The sequence below is a fragment of the Pelophylax lessonae genome (assembly GCF_965119305.1).
Source record: "Pelophylax lessonae genome assembly, chromosome: 4".
Classification (NCBI taxonomy): domain Eukaryota; kingdom Metazoa; phylum Chordata; class Amphibia; order Anura; family Ranidae; genus Pelophylax; species Pelophylax lessonae.
Window position 1 is genome coordinate 663,313 of NC_138771.1, and position 19,161 is coordinate 682,473.

A 19,161-nucleotide genomic window follows, 5' to 3' on the forward strand; every position below is an offset into this window, starting at 1 on the left:
ATAATTCAGAACCAGCCAATTCTCTTCATTCATTCTGCAGTTATTATGTAAAATGTCATTCGGGATTGGGGCCCTTTTACTAATAATCAATAATCAATAATACAGACATGACATTTCCCAGCATTCCTGTACAGAGAGAATCGTTGTATCAATTATTCTTCATTTCTGTACAGAGATTTATTTTATACATTTTTCTGATCGCATCAACAAAGAAATATTTATATAAAGAATCACATTTTTATGAGTCGCACATATCGAACGTTCCTTGTTGCCTATCATTGGCTCGTTGTGTTCGGTGTGGCATGGCGCCGGCCTTTGGGGGCCGTTTCACACCGATGGCTTCTGGCCGCTGTGATAGGAGGAAGAGCCGCTTGCTGCACCTCACAGACCGGGAATGTGAAATGGCCCCAACAGAGCGAACGTTGCCTGAACGCAGGAGAGAACGCCGGCCGGGACTCTGCACTGGAATATCAGTGAAGTCACAAGTCTCACATAGGGGGAAATTTGGGGTTTCTAGAAAGTCTTCTGACTACTCTCATCATTCCCTGCACACACTTTTCTTATTCCTTTGCCGGATTAAACTTGATGTGTCCAGAGGAGATCAGAGAAGACTTCATAGTGACAACAATCACTGTTTGTAAATTTCCCCCTCTGGCCCCATTGCCCCAGGAACCGACCACCAGGGGCTATTGTGGTACAGCCCAGGCCATAGTGAAAAGATTCCTATCTGTTTCTGAAAGTGTCTGAAGTAAGAACTGTCCTTGCTGCACATAACAACCAATCTCTCCTTTGTCTTCAGCCAATGGGGGAATGAAAGGAAGAATCTGATTGGTTCCTACTGGCAACAAAAGCAGTTCCAGGTTGAGGCACTTCCAGATATCAGGCCTGGTGGTGGATGTGTCTAAGGGGTCATCTCAATGGGTTCCCTATGGTGAGATGCCAATTGTGTATCTGAATAGGATGTCCAAGGAAGGACGGACCTCAACCAAGCCAACCATTGGGGTCATTTATAGAAGAGATTCACATTTCTCCTTCTTCAGAGAGTCACCCATTCCCTCCATTGGCTGGGAAAGTAGGGGACTGCTGACCCCAAAGTATGGAGTAGAAGACAGAAGTGTTGGTCATGAAGAGGCAATGTTCTTCATCCAACCTGGAATTACGGTGAAGATTGTAGAACGTCACGATTAGAAGATAATCCGTCCCTTGAATGCAGCTTTACAATGCACCCAACTTGTGCTGTAGACTTGGACATTATTTGTCGTCATGGTGGTCTTATTATTATTAGAGAAGTTCCGTGTTCCATATAATGAGCTCATTTCACTCTGAGCTGGAAAGTCCATAATAGAAGTTCTTGGTTCTGTTCCATTGCCGGGAGGGTGTTCCTTTCTTGGGTCACACACAGAAATGGTCCATTTTCTAATACCAGATCCAGGTTACAATAGACCATCCTGCCGGTCAGGTGTGACTCGGAGGTTGGTAAAGTCACTGCTATAAAGTAGTCTCACTTCCCCGGTCTCGGGGGTTCTTGTCTATGTCAGAGTCCTCATATTCAGAGTCCATCTCAATCTTCACTTGGGGGATGGCATTGAGGGGGTTCCTGGGGTAACTGATAGCAGGAGAAGAGGGGCAGGAGATCTTCAGGTGTAGAGTAATGCTGGATATGGAAGGCAAAGAGAAACTCAATTATATTTGGTTAATCACAGCTCTTCAGTCACATCTGATAGGATCACAGGAAAGGTTGTGTGAGGGTTATAAGGGTAATTATTAATATTACACAGGAATTATAGAGCACAACAGTTCACACAACACCTTACAGTGTGAGAACAGACAGTACAGTTACAATACAATTCAATACAGGAGGAATCAGAGAGCCCTGATCAATAAGTGGGAGGGTTGGAGGTACAAGGAGGGTTATTTGGGGGTGGGATACAAGGAAGGTTAGTGTGAGGGTTGGAATTACAAGGGGGGTTATTGGTTTATAGGGAGGGTTAATGGGAAGATTGGGGTTATCAAGTGGGTAAGTAGGAGGGTTGGGGTTACAGGGGGGTTTAGTGGGAAGCAGGGGCGTAACTACAGGGGTTGCAGGGGTTGCAATCGCTACCGGGCCCCATGCTCCAGGGGGCCCGGTAGCAAACCAGTGGGTGAACTTCTAGGATCTCAAAGGTCACACTTGCGACCGGGCCCTGGCATTTCACCACTGTGGGGAGGCCCCAAGATTGCAGGAAGGGGGCCCACTGCAGAACTTGTGAAAGGATCCTGATGCGGGACCATAATAAAAGGCCATGCAATGAGAGTAAAGAGCCCCAGGATTAGTGGGAAGAGCCCCGGGCTTGAAGGGAAGGGCCCCGGCCAGGGGTCTGGGGGGCCCTTCATGGTTTCTTGCATCGGGGCCCTGAAGGTTCTAGTTACGCCTCTGGTGGGAAGGTTGTGTTTTTTGGTATTTTGAAGGTTGGGGGTTATAAGGAGGGTTGGGGTTACAGGGACAGTAAGTGGGAGGGTTGGGGTTATAGAGAGGGTTAATGGAAGAGTTGGGGTTTTAGGGAGGGTTAGTGGGGGGGGGGGGTGATTTTATAGGTAGGGTTAGTGGGAGGATTGGGGTTACCAAGTGGGTAAGTAAAAGGGATGGGTTTACAGGGAGGTTTATTGGGAGGGTTGTGTTTTCTGGCATGTTATATGTGAAGATTGGGGTTATAGGACGGTAAGTGGGAGGGTTGGGTATTTAAGAAGGGTTAGTGGGAGGGTTGGGGTTACAAGGAGGGTTAAGGTTATTGGGAGGGCTAGTGTGAAGGTTGGGGTTACAAGGAGGGCTGAGGTGGGGGGGATGGGTATTTAGGAAGGGTTAGTGGGAGGGTTGGGGTTACAAGGAGGGTTGCGGTTATAGGGAGGGTTAGTGTGAAGGTTGGGGTTACAAGGAGGGTTGAGGTTATAGGGAGGGTTAGTGTGAAGGTTGGGGTTACAAGGAGGGTTGAGGTGGGAGGGTTGGGTATTTAGGAAGAGTTAGTGGGAGGGTTGGGGTTACAAGGAGGGTTGAGGTTATAGGGAGGTTTAGTGTGAAGGTTGGGGTTACAAGGAGGGTTGAGGTGGGAGGGTTGGGTATTGAGGAAGGGTTAGTGGGAGGGTTGAGGTTATAGGGAGGGTTAGTGTGAGGGTTGGGGTTACAAGGAAGGTTGAGGTTATTGGGAGGGCTAGTGTGAAGGTTGGGGTTACAAGGAGGGCTGAGGTGGGGGGGATGGGTATTTAGGAAGGGTTAGTGGGAGGGTTGGGGTTACAAGGAGGGTTGCGGTTATAGGGAGGGTTAGTGTGAAGGTTGGGGTTACAAGGAGGGTTGAGGTTATAGGGAGGGTTAGTGTGAAGGTTGGGGTTACAAGGAGGGTTGAGGTGGGAGGGTTGGGTATTTAGGAAGAGTTAGTGGGAGGGTTGGGGTTACAAGGAGGGTTGAGGTTATAGGGAGGTTTAGTGTGAAGGTTGGGGTTACAAGGAGGGTTGAGGTGGGAGGGTTGGGTATTTAGGAAGGGTTAGTGGGAGGGTTGAGGTTATAGGGAGGGTTAGTGTGAGGGTTGGGGTTACAAGGAAGGTTGAGGTTATAGGGAGGGTTAGTGTGACGGTTGGGGTTACAAGGAGGGTTGAGGTGGGAGGGTTGGGTATTTAGGAAGAGTTAGTGGGAGGGTTGGGGTTACAAGGAGGGTTGAGGTTATAGGGAGGTTTAGTGTGAAGGTTGGGGTTACAAGGAGGGTTGAGGTGGGAGGGTTGGGTATTTAGGAAGGGTTAGTGGGAGGGTTGAGGTTATAGGGAGGGTTAGTGTGAGGGTTGGGGTTACAAGGAAGGTTGAGGTTATAGGGAGGGTTAGTGTGACGGTTGGGGTTACAAGGAGGGTTGAGGTGGGAGGGTTGGGTATTTAGGAAGGGTTAGTGGGAGGGTTGGGTTTTCAGGGATGGGAAGTGTGAGAGTTGAAGTTACAGGGATGGTTACAGGGAGTCGGGGGTTACAAGAGAGTTTATAGTAAGGGCAGATCTCGGGGTACGGTGTAGTTTGGAAATTTGCTCTGAAAATGACCAGCACTAATCTCACAGGGGGCACCTTACCAGAAGGGAGTTGCTACAAATGGGGGTCCAATTGTATTTCAATACTACTACGGGGGGTCAAAGTTCCAAAGGGGTCGCTCTCCCCTCCTGTCTCTAGCAGATAAGTCATGTTCCTGAGTCATACATGTTACTATGGGGCCACTGAAGTGAACAAAGTTTCGGGGGCTCCTGTTCCTGAGATTTCCCCCTCCCCCATCTATACGGAACCCCTAAATTCCATGTGATATTTGTGCTTCCCACAAACCTGCGGTCCATGTCTGATCCGTTGGCAGAGGAGTCGGAATGCACAGCTCCGGGGTGGTCGGCTCGGTCCTGCAATGGGAGAAAACGTGACTTTGTACCAAACATACAATGTGGACTTTCTGAACGGTTTAGAGGGGGAATCCATGTCTCCATTGAAGACCATGGGAGGAGATTCAGACAAACAAGGGAAGGTCTACAAACCCAATCCAGATGATGGCGTGGTGGAATCCCAGGGGCCTGGCACTGCAGGGTGTTTGCTGAGTTCTTTGAGGTTCTGTACATTTTGTCTTGAAGGAAACTCAGAGTGGGTTTGGGTATATACATCCTCCCCCCCTCCCTTGGGCTGACAATGGGCCAGCCCCCTCAACCTCAGTCAACCCCCTCACCTTAGTATTACCCCGGCAATGGGCAGATGGGAGTGGAGAGGAGGAAAGAGAGTCTGTCCTCTCTGCATTGCCTGGCATGGACGCCTAGAAGAGCGAAGTAGGTCAGCACCCCACTCTGTAAGATGTTGGGGTTTAGGAGGACCCCCATGGTAATTACCCCATACACTATTCCTCCAACAAAATCACAGACAGCAAGGAGAGCAACAATGAAACCCATCTGGACTGCAATGGCAGACAAGGAACAATTTATTACATATGTAGCACCCTCCTAGGTAGGTGCTAGTGAGGACATGGCTCGGTTTGGCGGGGGGTGAGTGTAGCACCCTGCTAGGTAGGTGCTAGTGAGGACATGGCTCGGTTTGGCGGGGGAGTGAGTGTAGCACCCTCCTAGGTAGGTGCTAGTGAGGACATGGCTTGGTTTGGTGGGGGGGGGGGGGTGAGTGTAGCGCCCTCCTAGGTAGGTGCTAGTGAGGACTTGGCTCGGTTTGGCGAGGGGTGAGTGTAGCACCCTCCTAGGTAGGCGCTAGTGAGGACTTGGCTCGGTTTGGCGGGGGGTGAGTGTAGCACCCTCCTAGGTAGGTGCTAGTGAGGACATGGCTCGGTTTGGCGGGAGGTGAGTGTAGCACCCTCCTAGGTAGGTGCTAGTGAGGACATGGCTCGGTTTGGTGGGGGGGGGTGAGTGTAGCACCCTCCTAGGTAGGTGGTAGTGAGGGCATGGCTCGGTTTGGCAGGGGGTGAGTGTAGCACCCTCCTAGGTAGGTGCTAGTGAGGACATGGCTCGGTTTGGCGGGAGGTGAGTGTAGCACCCTCCTAGGTAGGTGCTAGTGAGGACATGGCTCGGTTTGGCGGGGGGTGAGTGTAGCACCCTCCTAGGTAGGTGCTAGTGAGGACATGGCTCGGTTTGGTGGGGGGGGGTGAGTGTAGCGCCCTCCTAGGTAGGTGCTAGTGAGGACATGGCTCGGTTTGGTGGGGGGTGAGTGTAGCACCCTTCTAGGTAGGTGTTAGTGAGGACATGGCTCGGTTTGGCGGGGGGGGGGTGAGTGTAGCACCCTCCTAGGTAGGTGGTAGTGAGGGCATGGCTCGGTTTGGCAGGGGGTGAGTGTAGCACCCTCCTAGGTAGGTGCTAGTGAGGACATGGCTCGGTTTGGCGGGGGGTGAGTGTAGCACCCTCCTAGGTAGGTGCTAGTGAGGACATGGCTCGGTTTGGCGGGGGGTGAGTGTAGCACCCTCCTAGGTAGGTGTTAGTGAGGACATGGCTCGGTTTGGCGGGGGGGGGGGTGAGTGTAGCACCCTCCTAGGTAGGTGGTAGTGAGGACATGGCTCGGTTTGGCAGGGGGATGAGTGTAGCGCCCTCCTAGGTTGGTGCTAGTGAGAGAAGTATTGTTTTGAGCTCTGTCTGCTTACCAGAAGAGCTGCAGGTAAATCTATATTGTTCTCTGCCTATCAGAGATCAGGATCTGTTAGTGAGGTCTGCTCATTGTGCTCAGGATGCGATTCATTCAGTCTGAAGAGTGTTTCACGCTGGTCCAATAGAGAGGCATATTGGATAGTGGGAGGAAACCTGAGGAATGGGTACATAGGTGTTTGATACAGCCCTGGTGATTGGTAGAGGGAAAATGCCTTGGTGCATGCTGGGATACTGTATAAAAGCCAGGAGCACATGTGCTCGGGGTCTTTGGGCTGGATAGCGGAGTCCCAGAGGGAGGGGGCGGCTGCCTCCTCCTCTGTAGAGGTGCACTGCGGCTTCAGGTAGTTGACCTGAGGGCCTAGAGCAGGGATCTTCAAACTACGGCCCTCTAGCTGCTGCGGAACTACACATCCCATGAGGCATTGTAAAACTCTGACATTCACAGACATGACTAAGCATGATGGGAATTGTAGTTTCTGAACAGCTGGAAGGCCATAGTTTGAAGACCCCTGGTTTAGAGAGTGCCAGTGAGGAACTGAACCCAGAGGTCTGGGGAAGCTGACTGAGAGGGGAGACCCTGTAGGATCTGATTCTGCAGTACAGGGAGTACAAATCTGTGTCAAAGGGCCTGACCTGAGGGGGGCCACCCCTGCAGCTAGAAGAGTCAGTGGATGGGTGTCAGTAAAGGGGATGCTAGAGAGTGTCCTGAAGATAATGTAGTTCACCAAGTCTATTGCTGGAGAGAAAAGAGCCAGGAGACTTAACCCTTTCCATACATCTGGCAGTAGGGATTAAGCAGTGTGACTGCTTCCACAAGCAACCTGGTGAGGCCAAGTGAGAGTTGTCCTTATCCAATGTAAATAGTTCCAGTTGGAGTATCCCTCTATTCCCTTCCCCCATCCAAGTTCCATAATAAACACAAAAAAACCAAACCCCCTGGACTGTTTATTGGTTGAGGAGCCATCGGGAGTAAGGAGTGATGTGTGAACTTCCCCCTATGTGACTTTCTGCAGGTAATCATAGGAGGCCGAGAATTCATTATACAGAAAGACCTACGGGGACAGTGCTACATATATGAGAATCGGTTACTGGCAGCAATTGTGGTGATCAGGAGGGCAATCATGGGGTTAACTATTACTTGTCACCTGCTGATAAACTTGTGCTGTGTCTAATCCCCGCCCAGGCCACCAGGGGGCGCCTGTGAGCCTCTGAACCGGTACCGGTACATTGCGGTGTACATCCTGGTGTAGAGGCTCACACGCCTGGCAGTGCCACCTGCTAGCAGTAAATGTGGGCGGCAGGTGGTTCCATTCCATGTATCTGAACTCGTGAGTGGTCCAGACAGACGCCCCGACTTCCTGAACCCCAGATGTGGACATTATGGAGGGACGAGGGTCAGATATAACTATAATAATATAATAATAACAAATAACTATCCAAACTTCTTCATTCTGAGTTCCTCAGAGATTTTAGGATATTTAGTGAATGAGGTGAATGGTGGTATAATTTGGGATGTGATGGAGACCTCCTGATCAGTAGAGCCGCCATTTCTATCCAACAACTCCTTTAACCACATAACGACCGCCCACCGCAGAAATACTGCGGCAGGCAGCCGCTGCTGGGCAAAGTAACGTAGGGGTACGTCACTCGATCAGCCGCCTGTGGGAGGCGAGCGCACGCCGGCAGAGGCATGCTCCCGCCCCCGCTCATTCACAGACATCCCCGTGTGAGTGACTGGCAGCTCCGATGTCCGCCGGTCACTCGCGATCTCCCGCTGCATAGGGAGAAAGGCAGGCGGCTGATGTATCACAACCAACTGTCATTCTCCCCGGTGTAACAGCAGAGATCATACGATCCTGCTATGTAGGATCGTATGTCTCTGTGGTTACATCACAGGCCACGCCCCCACAGTTAGAATAACGCCCCTAGGGACACACTTAACTCACTGATCCCCAATAAAGTTAACCCCTTCCCTGCCAGTGTCATTAGTACAGTGACAGTGCATATGTATAGCACTGATTACTGCAGTAATGTCACTGGTACCCCCAAAAGTGTCAAAAATGTCAGTCAGGGGTCCGATCTGTCCGCCGCAATGTCGCAGTCCCGCTAAAAATCGCAGATCGCCGCCATTATTAGTAAAAAAAAACCCACCAAAAATGACAGAAATCTTTCCCTTTGTTAGTAAACGCAATAACTTTTGCACAAACCAATCAAAATACGCTTATTGCGATTTTTTTTACCAAAAATATGTAGCAGAAAACAAATTGGCCAAAATGTTAAAAAATTTAGATTTTTACATTTTTTTTGAGAGAATTTCATATAAAAAAATGTGAAAAATATTGTTATTTTTTCAGAATTGTCGCTCTTTTTTTGTTTATAGCGCAAAAAGTAAAAATCGCACAGGTGATCAAATACCACCAAAAGAAAGCTCTGTTTGTGGGAAAAAAAGGGCATCAATTTCATTTGGGTACAGCATTGCACGACCGCGCAATTGTCAGTTAAAGTCATGCAGTGCCGAATCGCAAAATAGGGCCTGGTCTTTGAGCAGCCAAATCCTCCGGGGCTTAAGTGGTTAATATGTTGTAATATGTCGGCTCCCAAGCCTCACCCCATGATGTACAATACATGCGTGTGCTGAACAATGGGGGGGGGATTAAAGGCAAATAGACTGAGCACTGAGCAGGTGCAGTTCCTCCAGAGCTTAGTAAATGGTGGAAAGTTCTGCTGACTTCCATCATCCAATCATGTGCAAGCAAAAATGTTGATTTTTCACCTCATTTACTAAGTTCTGGAGGAATTGCCCTCACAGAGTGCCCTGTCTATATGCCTCTAGTACCCCCCCCCCCCCATTGTATTCATTACTGTTCCTGTGTTTGGTTGGACGTAGATCAATTGTACAGAGAAAGCTGAGTAAACCTCTATGGAACTCCCTACCACTCTATGGAACTCCCTACCACTCTATGGAACTCCCTACCACTCTATGGAACTCCCTACCACTCTATGGAACTCCCTACCACTATGACATCACCTTTGTCACCGTCTTACCTCGTCACTGTCCACCTCTTCTTTCCCTTTCTTCTTCTTCTTGTCTTCTTGTTTCTTCTTGTCTTTTTCGGGTAAGATGTCATCCAACCAAGCGAGGTCGTGTTGGCTGAACACCCAATCCAGCATCTTCCTCACCATTATCAAGCCAAGGATCTGCGGGAACACGGCAAGGAAGTGAGCCCATCCCCCAACAAGATCTCCAAACTTATTCTCTGTTAGCCAATGCTGGAACTCTTCAGATCTGTGCTGATCATATAATGGATGGCGGACATTCCTAAACCAGCCAACTACAGTATCTCACAAAAGTAAGTACACCCCTCCCATGTGACAACACGGAAGAAATGAGACTTTGTTACAATGTAAAGTAGTGAGTGTACAGCTTGTATAACAGTGTAAATTTACTGTCCCCTCAAAATAACTCAACACACAGCCATTAATGTCTAAACCGCTGGCAACAAAAGTGAGTACACCCCTAAGTGACAATGTCCAAATTGGGCCCAAAGTGTCAATATTTTGTGTGGCCACCATTATTTTCCAGCACTGCCTTTACCCTCTTGGGAATGGAGTTCACCTGGAAGAATGGTGAAACATTCCCATAGACACTCCTAAACCTTGTGGACAGCCTTCCCAGAAGAGTTGAAGCTGTTATAGCTGCAAAGGGGGAGCCAACTCAATATTGAACCCTACGGACTAAGACTGGGGGTCATTAAAGTTCATGTGTGTGTAAAGGCCGGCGTCCCAATACTTTTGGTAATATAGTGTATATAGAGAGGCGTCCCAATACTTTTGGTAATATAGTGTATATAGAGAGGCGTCCCAATACTTTTGGTAATATAGTGTATATAGAGAGGCGTCCCAATACTTTTGGTAATATAGTGTATATAGAGAGGCGTCCCAATACTTTTGGTAATATAGTGTATATAGAGAGGCGTCCCAATACTTTTGGTAATATAATGTATATAGAGAGGGGGAGGGGGTGTATATATATATATATATGACTTTTTCTGGTTGGTACGCAGTCGCAGAGCTGGGCATTAGTCAGGACATCCTCAGGTCTCTGCTATGGAGACGGGCAGACCATTGGCCAGGTTGGGTATTTTCCTGCCTCCATATTGGGATTCCATTGTTTCACGTTCACAGTTTTGTGTCTGAATCGCAGCAATAGATATGAATGTGCGGAGTGCCGATTAACAGATAAAATGACAAAATCGCCTTTGCTGCAATATTCAGCTTCAATCCAGAGATTTCCCCCGCAGTATTTTATTTCTAGGTGTCCTCAGTCTGATGGCCAGCATCCATCAACCCACTTCCTCTGAGCCTCATCCCCAGCCTGTGATTGGACAGTGAAAGGAGAAGCAGCAGAGTGATGATCTCATCTCTGTCATTCTGCTCTCTCCTCCTATCAGCATACGGATTGGGGTCCTGTGTGCTGCTTCTCCCTCTCTTATTCCCTGTTATCAGGCCACACTCAGGGACACTGCTTATAGGTAAGAATTCATTTAACGAGGTTTTACTGTTTAGAGAGTTCAATTATTTCGAGTCTTTTATATTTCTTTGGAGTTCTTCTTTAATTAATTTCCCTTAAAGTGGCAGTAAACATTTTTTTGGACTTGTAGCTGCAGGAAAGCCTTAATAAGACCGACCTGAAGGTGCAGTGAGTGTCTAATAGACTTGCAGTGCTTTGGAGATATTTACACAGCATGCAGCCAGTGACGTCGCCTGCGCATGCGCTCTGAGGAATGGCATGTCCGCGTTGTCTCTTCAGAGCTGTGCGCCGTCACCTGCGCATGCGCTCTGAGGAATGGCATGTCCGCGTTGTCTCTTCAGAGCTGTGCGCCGTCATCTGCGCATGCGCTCTGAGGAATGGCATGTCCGCGTTGTCTTTTCAGAGCTGTGCGCTGTGCCAATGACTCCTGTGCGCATGCGCTGGAGTGATGTCATCGTGGCTTAGCCAATCATAATGGCCAGAGGACGCGAACCGGGAAAGGGAGACCGGGGGAAGATGGAAGCCCGGTCAGCGGTGAGAGCGCGGCACTGGAGGGCTTCGGTGTAAGGTAAGTCTCTCACAATGTGCCAGTATGAGGTTCACCCCCCACGTTATCTTCCAGGGTGTTTATTACACCTAAACATCATCATGCCCAAGTTTACAACTACTTCAAGATATGTGAAAAATGACAAAATCAGAATCTTTCCTGCATTGCCGTCATAAAATTACCCATAAGCCTTCGAGTGAATAATGACCGCAATTATCATCAATAAATTTTATTCTAACGCTTCCAATGAATATGGAGATGATTGGATCACAATCCGATTATCTTCCTATAACATAATAATAATAGTTTAATATCTTCTCCTTACCATGACAGGGAAAATGATGGCGGCAACAGTAGACTTCAGTATCCAGAGGACTGCCAGGCAGACGATTTGAACGACGGTGAACAAATGGATCCGACGCAGAGGGACGTGTCGGAGATATGCATAGTCAGGCTGGTGCTTTGCCGGCATTAGGAAAAGCTTGCAGCGATCCCAGAACTAAGAAAGGATAGAACAGGAATTTATATTTTTTTTGCATTTCCATTTTTACCAGAATATTCATTTTTCTTAATAAATCTTTTATTGAATACAAAGATCTAATAATGCAAATGTAACATAAAGATCCAAGGTTGGAGCATGAAAAGAACAAAGGTCGGAGTATAAAGACCAAAGGTTGGAGTATGAAGGCCCAAGGTTGGCGTATAAAGACCCAAGGTTCGAGTATAAAGACCAAAGGTTGGAGTATGAAGGCCCAAGGTTCGAGTATAAAGATCCAAGGTTGGAGTATGAAGATCAAAGGTTGGTGTATAAAGAAAAAGGTTGGAGTATAAAGACCAAAGGTTGGAGCATAAAGACCCAAGGTCAGAGTATAAAGACCAAAGGTTGGAGTATAAATATCAAGGTTGGAGCATAAAGACCCAAGGTTGAAGTATAAAGACCAAAGTTGGAGCATAAAGACCCAAGGTCAGAGTATAAAGACCAAAGGTTGGAGTATAAATATCAAGGTTGGAGCATAAAGACCCAAGGTCGGAGCATAAAGACTCAAGGTTGAAGTATAAAGACCAAAGTTGGAGCATAAAGACCCAAGGTCAGAGCATAAAAAGAACAAAGGTCGGAGTATAAAGACCCAAGGTTACAGTATAAACCACAAGGTTGGAGTATAAAGACCCAAGGTTGGAGTATGAAGACCAAAGGTTGGAGTATAAAGACCCAAGGCTGGAGTATGAAGACCCAAGGTTGGATTATAAAGACCCAAGGCTGGAGTATGAAGACCCAAGGTTGGATTATAAAGACCCAAGGTCAGAGTATAAAGACCCAGGTCAATGTATAAAGACCTAAGGTTGGAGTATAAAGACCAAGGTTGGAGCATAAAGACTATAGGTTGGAGTATAAAGACTATAGGTTGGAGTATAAAGACCAAGGTCAGAGCATAAAGACTATAGGTTGGAGTATAAAGACCCAAGGTCAGAGTATAAAGACCCAGGTCAATGTATAAAGACCTAAGGTTGAAGTATAAAGACCAAGGTTGGAGTTTAAACACCAAGTGTGGAGCATGCTGGCTCATAGCATAATATTGCCATAGAATAAGGTTTGCCTCCACCACTTTGTAAAATTTAGGGGGATGAACTTAGCAAAAAGATTGTGGAGAGGAAGGAAGACTATGGCAGAGCTCAGGTGGGGGAGGGGGGATATATATGAAAGGTATAGGTTGATAAGGAAGAGAGCAGCATGGGACATCTAAACTTTTAAAGAGACAATGGTGTAATGGGGACCCCCATGAGCTGCAGAGACGTCTAAGATCAAAGTTCAGTGGGTCATATGAGCAGCTTCATAACTTTGAAGGTAAAATCTATTAAGAAATTCCGATCTCATATCGATCAGTTGTTCTTATTGGTGGCCAACTGGCCCGGATCTCCCTGAATTTTGTAGAGATATTTAGCTTGTTGTGTACAATATCTTCCATAATCTAATATTGATTGACCTTTGCCAACCATTCCCTCCCTGGGGGTATAATGGATTGCTTCTATATTTGGGGTTGAATGGAGAAAGAATGGCGTGAGATTGGCCCACAGATGACTGAATACAATGGAATATTAGGAGCCGGGGATAAACCCAACCAGGATCCTGAAATAGCATTCATGGCATTGATTATGGGTTTCCATTTTTCTGGTATTAATGGACAAAACCACTCGATGTGTCTGAAGGAGCCTCAATGACTGCAGGTCCTCCAGTATATAGTCCAGGAGGGCGGCCATGTTTGATGTTGGCATGTGGGCTCCCTGCACCTGCCTGCCAACAATTTAAGGTTTGACTTTCTGTTATAAACAGATTTAGTCTATGGGCCAGAATAAGCTGAACCTATATTTTGGACTTCTGGAGACAGTCGAGAGCTCAGCAACCAAGAGGGTTCCTTGTCCTATCTGAGATTGGCACAAAGCCAAACCACTGACCTTCCTCCTGTCTGCATGGATGACAAATGCCTGTATGGGGTACGAGGCATTGTGGGGGGAAGAAATGTTTTCAAGAATTGGTGTGGGACAATGAATGTGTCACAGGGCGGGTATGGAGGTGAGAACACCAAGATGGCACCTTACATCGGGTGCATGTGTCACATGGACCCCCCTTTCACACACATACACCTATTGTGTGTATGCAGCCGGTAATAGACAGAGGTTCTGTGCAGCTTCATACAATCAGCCGGACAAAATGGATGACAGCTGAAGAGATGCAGAGATCTTCCTGCACCTTCAGTCTTCACATATGTACCGGGAAGGACACAGTCTGCTTTCTGTGAGCCCAGGTCGCCAATGGCACCTTTTGGAGATACACCATCATGGCACCCTGGGCTCAGAGGAGACACTTACTTCATTCTAGAGGAACACCTGAGTATTGTTATCAATGTGGAGACCTACCTGAATTCCATTGAGCGATGCCACACCCATGTACAGAAAAATGCCGTACAGAACCGGCATCGGAATATACTGGAAAAAAAGAAAACAGAAATTTAATAGTAAAAAACACATAGGGTGACTGCAATCTGCCCACAATTTCCACGTCATCGGCACAGGGAGCAGCCATAGCAACCAAGACTGGCCCCATGGCGCTGGTCTGAGGGGACAAATCCCAGACCTGGTTCAGGAGAGTTTTATCTGTTCCTCTGATTGGTCAATGAATCTCTCATCTCCATGCGCCCATCCATAGAAGAACCTTTCATTCTATTATCCTGTTATATACAGTCAGGTCCTTAAATATTGGGACATGGACACAATTCTAATCTTTTTGGCTCTATACACCACCACAATGGATTTGAAATGAAACAAACAAGATGTGCTTTACCTGCAGACTTTCAGCTTTAATTTGAGGGAATTTACATCCAAATCAGGTGAAAGGTGTAGGAATTACAACAGTTTGTATATGTGCCTCCCACTTTTTAAGGGACCAAAAGTAATGGGACAATTGGCTGCTCAGCTGTTCCATGGCCAGGTGTGTGTTATTCCCTCATTATCCCATTTACAAGGAGCAGATAAAAGGTCCAAAGCTCATTTCAAGTGTGCTATTTGCATTTGGAATCTGTTGCTGTCAACTCTCAATATGAGATCCAAAAAGCTGTCACTATCAGTGAAACAAGCCATCATTAGGCTGAAAAAAACAAAACAAACCCATCAGAGAGATAGCAAAAACATTAGGTGTGGCCAAATCTACTGTTTGGAACATCCTTAAAAAGAAAGAACGCACCGGTGAGCTCAGCAACTCCAAAAGACCCGGAAGACCATGGAAAACAACTGTGATGGATGACCGAAGAATTCTTTCCCTGGTGAAGAAAACACCCTTCACAACAGTTGGCCAGATCAAGATCACTCTCCAGGAGGAAGGTGTATGTGTGTCAGATCAGGAACACTCTCCAGGAGGTAGGTGTGTATGTGTTTCAAAGTCAACAATCAAGAGAAGACTTCACCAGAGTGAATACAGAGGGTTCACCACAAGATGTAAACCATTGGTGAGCCTCAAAAACAGGAAGGCCAGATTAGAGTTTGCCAAACATCATCTAAAAAAGCCTTCACAGTTCTGGAACATCCTATGGACAGATGAGACCAAGATCAACTTATAGCAGAGTGATGGGAAGAGAAGAGTATGGAGAAGGAAAGGAACTGCTCATGATCCAAAGCATACCACCTCATCAGTGAAGCATGGTGGTGGTAGTGTCATGGCGTGGGCATGTATGGCTGCCAATGGAACTGGTTCTCTTGTATTTATTGATGATGTGACTGCTGACAGAAGCAGCAGGATGAATTCTGAAGTGTTTCGGGGAATATTATCTGCTCATATTCAGCCAAATGCTTCAGAACTCATTGGACGGCGCTTCACAGTGCAGATGGACAATGACCCGAAGCATACTGCGAAAGCAACCAAAGAGTTTTCTAAGGGAAAGAAGTGGAATGTTATGCAATGGCCAAGTCAATCACCTGACCTGAATCGGATTGAGCATGCATTTCACTTGCTGAAGACAAAACTGAAGGGAAAATGCCCCAAGAACAAGCAGGAACTGAAGACAGTTGCAGTAGAGGCCTGGCAGAGCATCACCAGGGATGAAACCCAGCGTCTGGTGATGTCTATGCGTTCCAGACTTCAGGCTGTAATTGACTGCAAAGGATTTGCAACCAAGTATTAAAAAGTGAAAGTTTGATTTAGGATTGTTAATCTGTCCCATTACTTTTGGTCCCTTAAAAAGTGGGAGGCACAAATACAAACTGTTGTAATTCCTACACCGTTCACCTGATTTGGATGTAAATTCCCTCAAATTAAAGCTGAAAGTCTGCAGGTAAAGCACGTCTTGTTTGTTTCATTTCACATCCATTGTGGTGGTGTATAGAGGGGGGAGGGGGTGTATATAGAGGGGGGTGTATAGAGCCAAAAAGATTAGAATTGTGTCCATGTCCCAATATTTATGGACCTGACTGCATGTTGTATGTTCTATAATGAGGAGATGGGGTAGAACTGAGGGCCTCGTTTAGTCAGATATCTGAATGATAAGAACAGTCATCTTCTATATTCATTCATTCATTGTTTGGGCGATCTGCTACTGATTGGCCGTATTTATCAAGATGTGGAGCTGAATTGTTCGATGTCATTGTGATATTTATGATTTTCTATTACTCGAGTTGTGAAACAGTAATTTCTATATTGGTGACACCATCCGGGGTGACTCCGGTCAGTTGGTAGTCCTCGGTGAAGAGCCATTCCTCACCTGTACGGTCATCTCATCGTCCAGAGATCCTCCTTATCAGGTCACCGGATGAAGGTCAACTGGTGAGGAGACTTCCACTTTGGGGTTCAATAGAAAATATATTTTGGGGGGCTCATGTGAAAATGGAAAGGGGACCAAATTACTTCTTTACTGTCTGACTTTAGAGGGTTAAACAATAAAAATGTACAAATCTCAGGAGAAGGGACTTTATTTGTCTCAGAATCGCTCTTTGCATGAAATAAGTCCGCACACGTCCCATCATTAATACCGCTTCTTCCGGCAGGATCAGATCTTCGGAAGATTCCGGATCGTGTTATGTAAGTGGATATTCTCCTGCCAGCTGCCATTCCCGGGGATGGGGTGACTGCGCTATATTCCCTCTATGATGACAGTGTGATCTGGTGACCTCCCATCCCCCCTAGTAATGATAAGTATGATTTACTAAAACTGGAGCACTCGGAATCCGGTGCAGCTGTGCATGGGAGCCAATCAGCTTCTAACTTCAGCTTCTTCAATTAGACTTTGAGAATAAAACCTGGAAGCTGATTGGCTAATATACAGAGCTGCACCAGATTCTGAGTGCTCCAGTTTTAGTAAACTCCCCCCCCCCCCCCATAGTTGCCCAATTCCACCTCCCGGAACATTCTCTCTTCCATATAATTCTACAGGAGTGAAACGTTTGCCTTTTCTCGCGGCTAGGAAAGAATCTTCATAGGGATGGATATCCTTTCTACCCAGTGAGAAGGGTGGGGGAGGGGTGACTTCAATTAAACAATTACCATTCACTGATCTGATGGCTCTGAATGGATGAAGGGTGGCGTTTGATTGGTCTGTAGGGGTCTCTGGGGCTTCTATTGCTATAATAAATGAATGAGATAGAAAATGGAAGAAGATACCTTCAGGATGGGAGCCATGAAGACGGAGATTCCGGTGAGGACGAACACAATGATCCCCGTCACTCGCTGCTCTCTGGGGAAATAAAAAAGAAATATAAACCTCACTTCAGCCGATAAAAGTTTGATGTAACTTCAGTTCCACGACCCCAGCGAACCCACAAAGAGTTATGTCCAATTACTATAGCTTTATACTTTACAGTGAGGGAAATAATGGTTTGATCCCTGCAGATTACATAGAAATGGGGGGTGTATAATTTTTATCATCGGTGTATTTTATATGATAGAGACAGAATATCAACCAAAAATCCAGAGAAAACACATGATACAAATGTTATAAATGGAGTTGCAGTTCAGGGAGTAAAATAAGTATTTGATCCCCAAGCAGTGGCGGCCTGTGCATAGGGTGCGCAGGGGCGCCGCCCCCCTCCCCCAAAAAAAAAATGAAAGAAAAAAGATTAAAAAAAGAAAAAAAAAGTTAAAATAAAAAATAAAAATTCCAGGTCGCCGGACTTAGTGGAGGCTATTGGGGGGGGCGTCACCTGGGCGCAGGTCATTGCGCTAGGACACTCCCACTTTCGTGATATCCTGGCTATGATTGGTCCAGTCTCCAGCCTGGACCAATTATCATTCAGGACATCCAATTCCTGACCCTGCTGACATCGCAATGGGGGCAGTGCCGGTGCGTGCATCAGTCACTCACCATCACCGCCCGGTCACCTTCCCACCGCCGCAGAAGAGGACGGAGTCTCGAGGAGGGGAGAAGCCACCGCCGGGACTAAGAGAAGAAGCCGCCAGGTAAGTGCATTGGTCTCAGGTGGAAGCCCACACTGCATTGAAGGGAGCACGCACACTGGTCTCTGCATTGATTGGGGGGCATGCTGTGGCGCTTTGCATTGATGGGGGCATGCTGTGGCGCTCTGCATTGATTGGGGACAATGCTGTGGCGCTTTGCATTGATGGGGGCATGCTGTAGCGCTCTGCATTGATGGGGGCATGATGTGGCACTCTGCATTGATTGGGAACAATGCTGTGGCGCTCTGCATTGATGGGGGCATGCTGTAGCGCTCTGCATTGATTGGGGGCACGCTGTGGCGCTCTGCATTGATGGGGGCACGCTGTGGCGCTCTGCATTGATGGGGGCATGCTGTAGCGCTCTGCATTGATTGGGGGCATGCTGTGGCACTCTACATTGATTGGGGGCATGCTGTGGCACTCTGCATTGATTGGGGGCACGCTGGTCACTTGTTTTTCTGTTTGCGCCCCCCAAAAATTTTTAGCACCAGCCGCCACTGTCCCCAAGCAAAACATGACTTAGTAGTTGGTGGAGAAACCCTTGTTACTCAGCGTTACTCAGTGTTACTCAGCGTTACTCAGTGTTAATCAGCGCTACTCAGCATTACTCAGCTTTATTCAGCGTTACTCAGCGTTACTCAGCTTTATTCAGCGTTACTCAGCATTTTTCAAGTCATCCCGGCCTATTGTGCATAGTTCTATTAACCACTTGCCGACCGCTGCAAGTACATATACTGCGGCGGTCAGCCCCTCCTGGGCAAAGTGACGTATATATACGTCTCTCGCCCGCGATCGAATAGTGGGCGAGCGTGCGCTGCCGGAGGCGCGCTCCTGCCCCCGCTCGTTCCCTGACATCCCCGCGCGAGTGACCGGCGCCTCCGATGTCCGCCGGTCACTCGCGATCTCCCGCTGGAGAGGGAGAAAGGCAGGCGGCTGATGTAAACAAAGCCGCCTGTCATTCTCCCTGGTATAACTGCAGAGATCATACGATCCCGCTATGTAGGATCGTATGTCTCTGTAGTTACATGAA

At 47.5% G+C, this 19,161-nt stretch overlaps 1 protein-coding gene across 3 annotated transcripts in view; it reads right to left on the minus strand.

Moving 5' to 3' along the window:
• Positions 1-1,235: 1,235 nt before the first annotated feature.
• The window catches only part of SLC4A5 (solute carrier family 4 member 5), a 152,964-nt gene continuing 135,038 nt past the window's right edge, over positions 1,236-19,161 (minus strand). For all 3 annotated transcript variants that reach the window (XM_082252989.1, XM_082252990.1, XM_082252991.1), the window contains exons 19-24: positions 17,340-17,412; positions 14,111-14,179; positions 11,523-11,696; positions 9,165-9,317; positions 4,327-4,394; positions 1,236-1,654 (exon numbers count right to left, since the gene is read on the minus strand). In XM_082252989.1, coding sequence (XP_082109115.1) covers positions 1,489-1,654; positions 4,327-4,394; positions 9,165-9,317; positions 11,523-11,696; positions 14,111-14,179; positions 17,340-17,412 — 703 coding nt within the window. In that variant the 3' untranslated portion in view covers positions 1,236-1,488. The remainder of the gene's footprint in view (positions 1,655-4,326; positions 4,395-9,164; positions 9,318-11,522; positions 11,697-14,110; positions 14,180-17,339; positions 17,413-19,161) is intronic.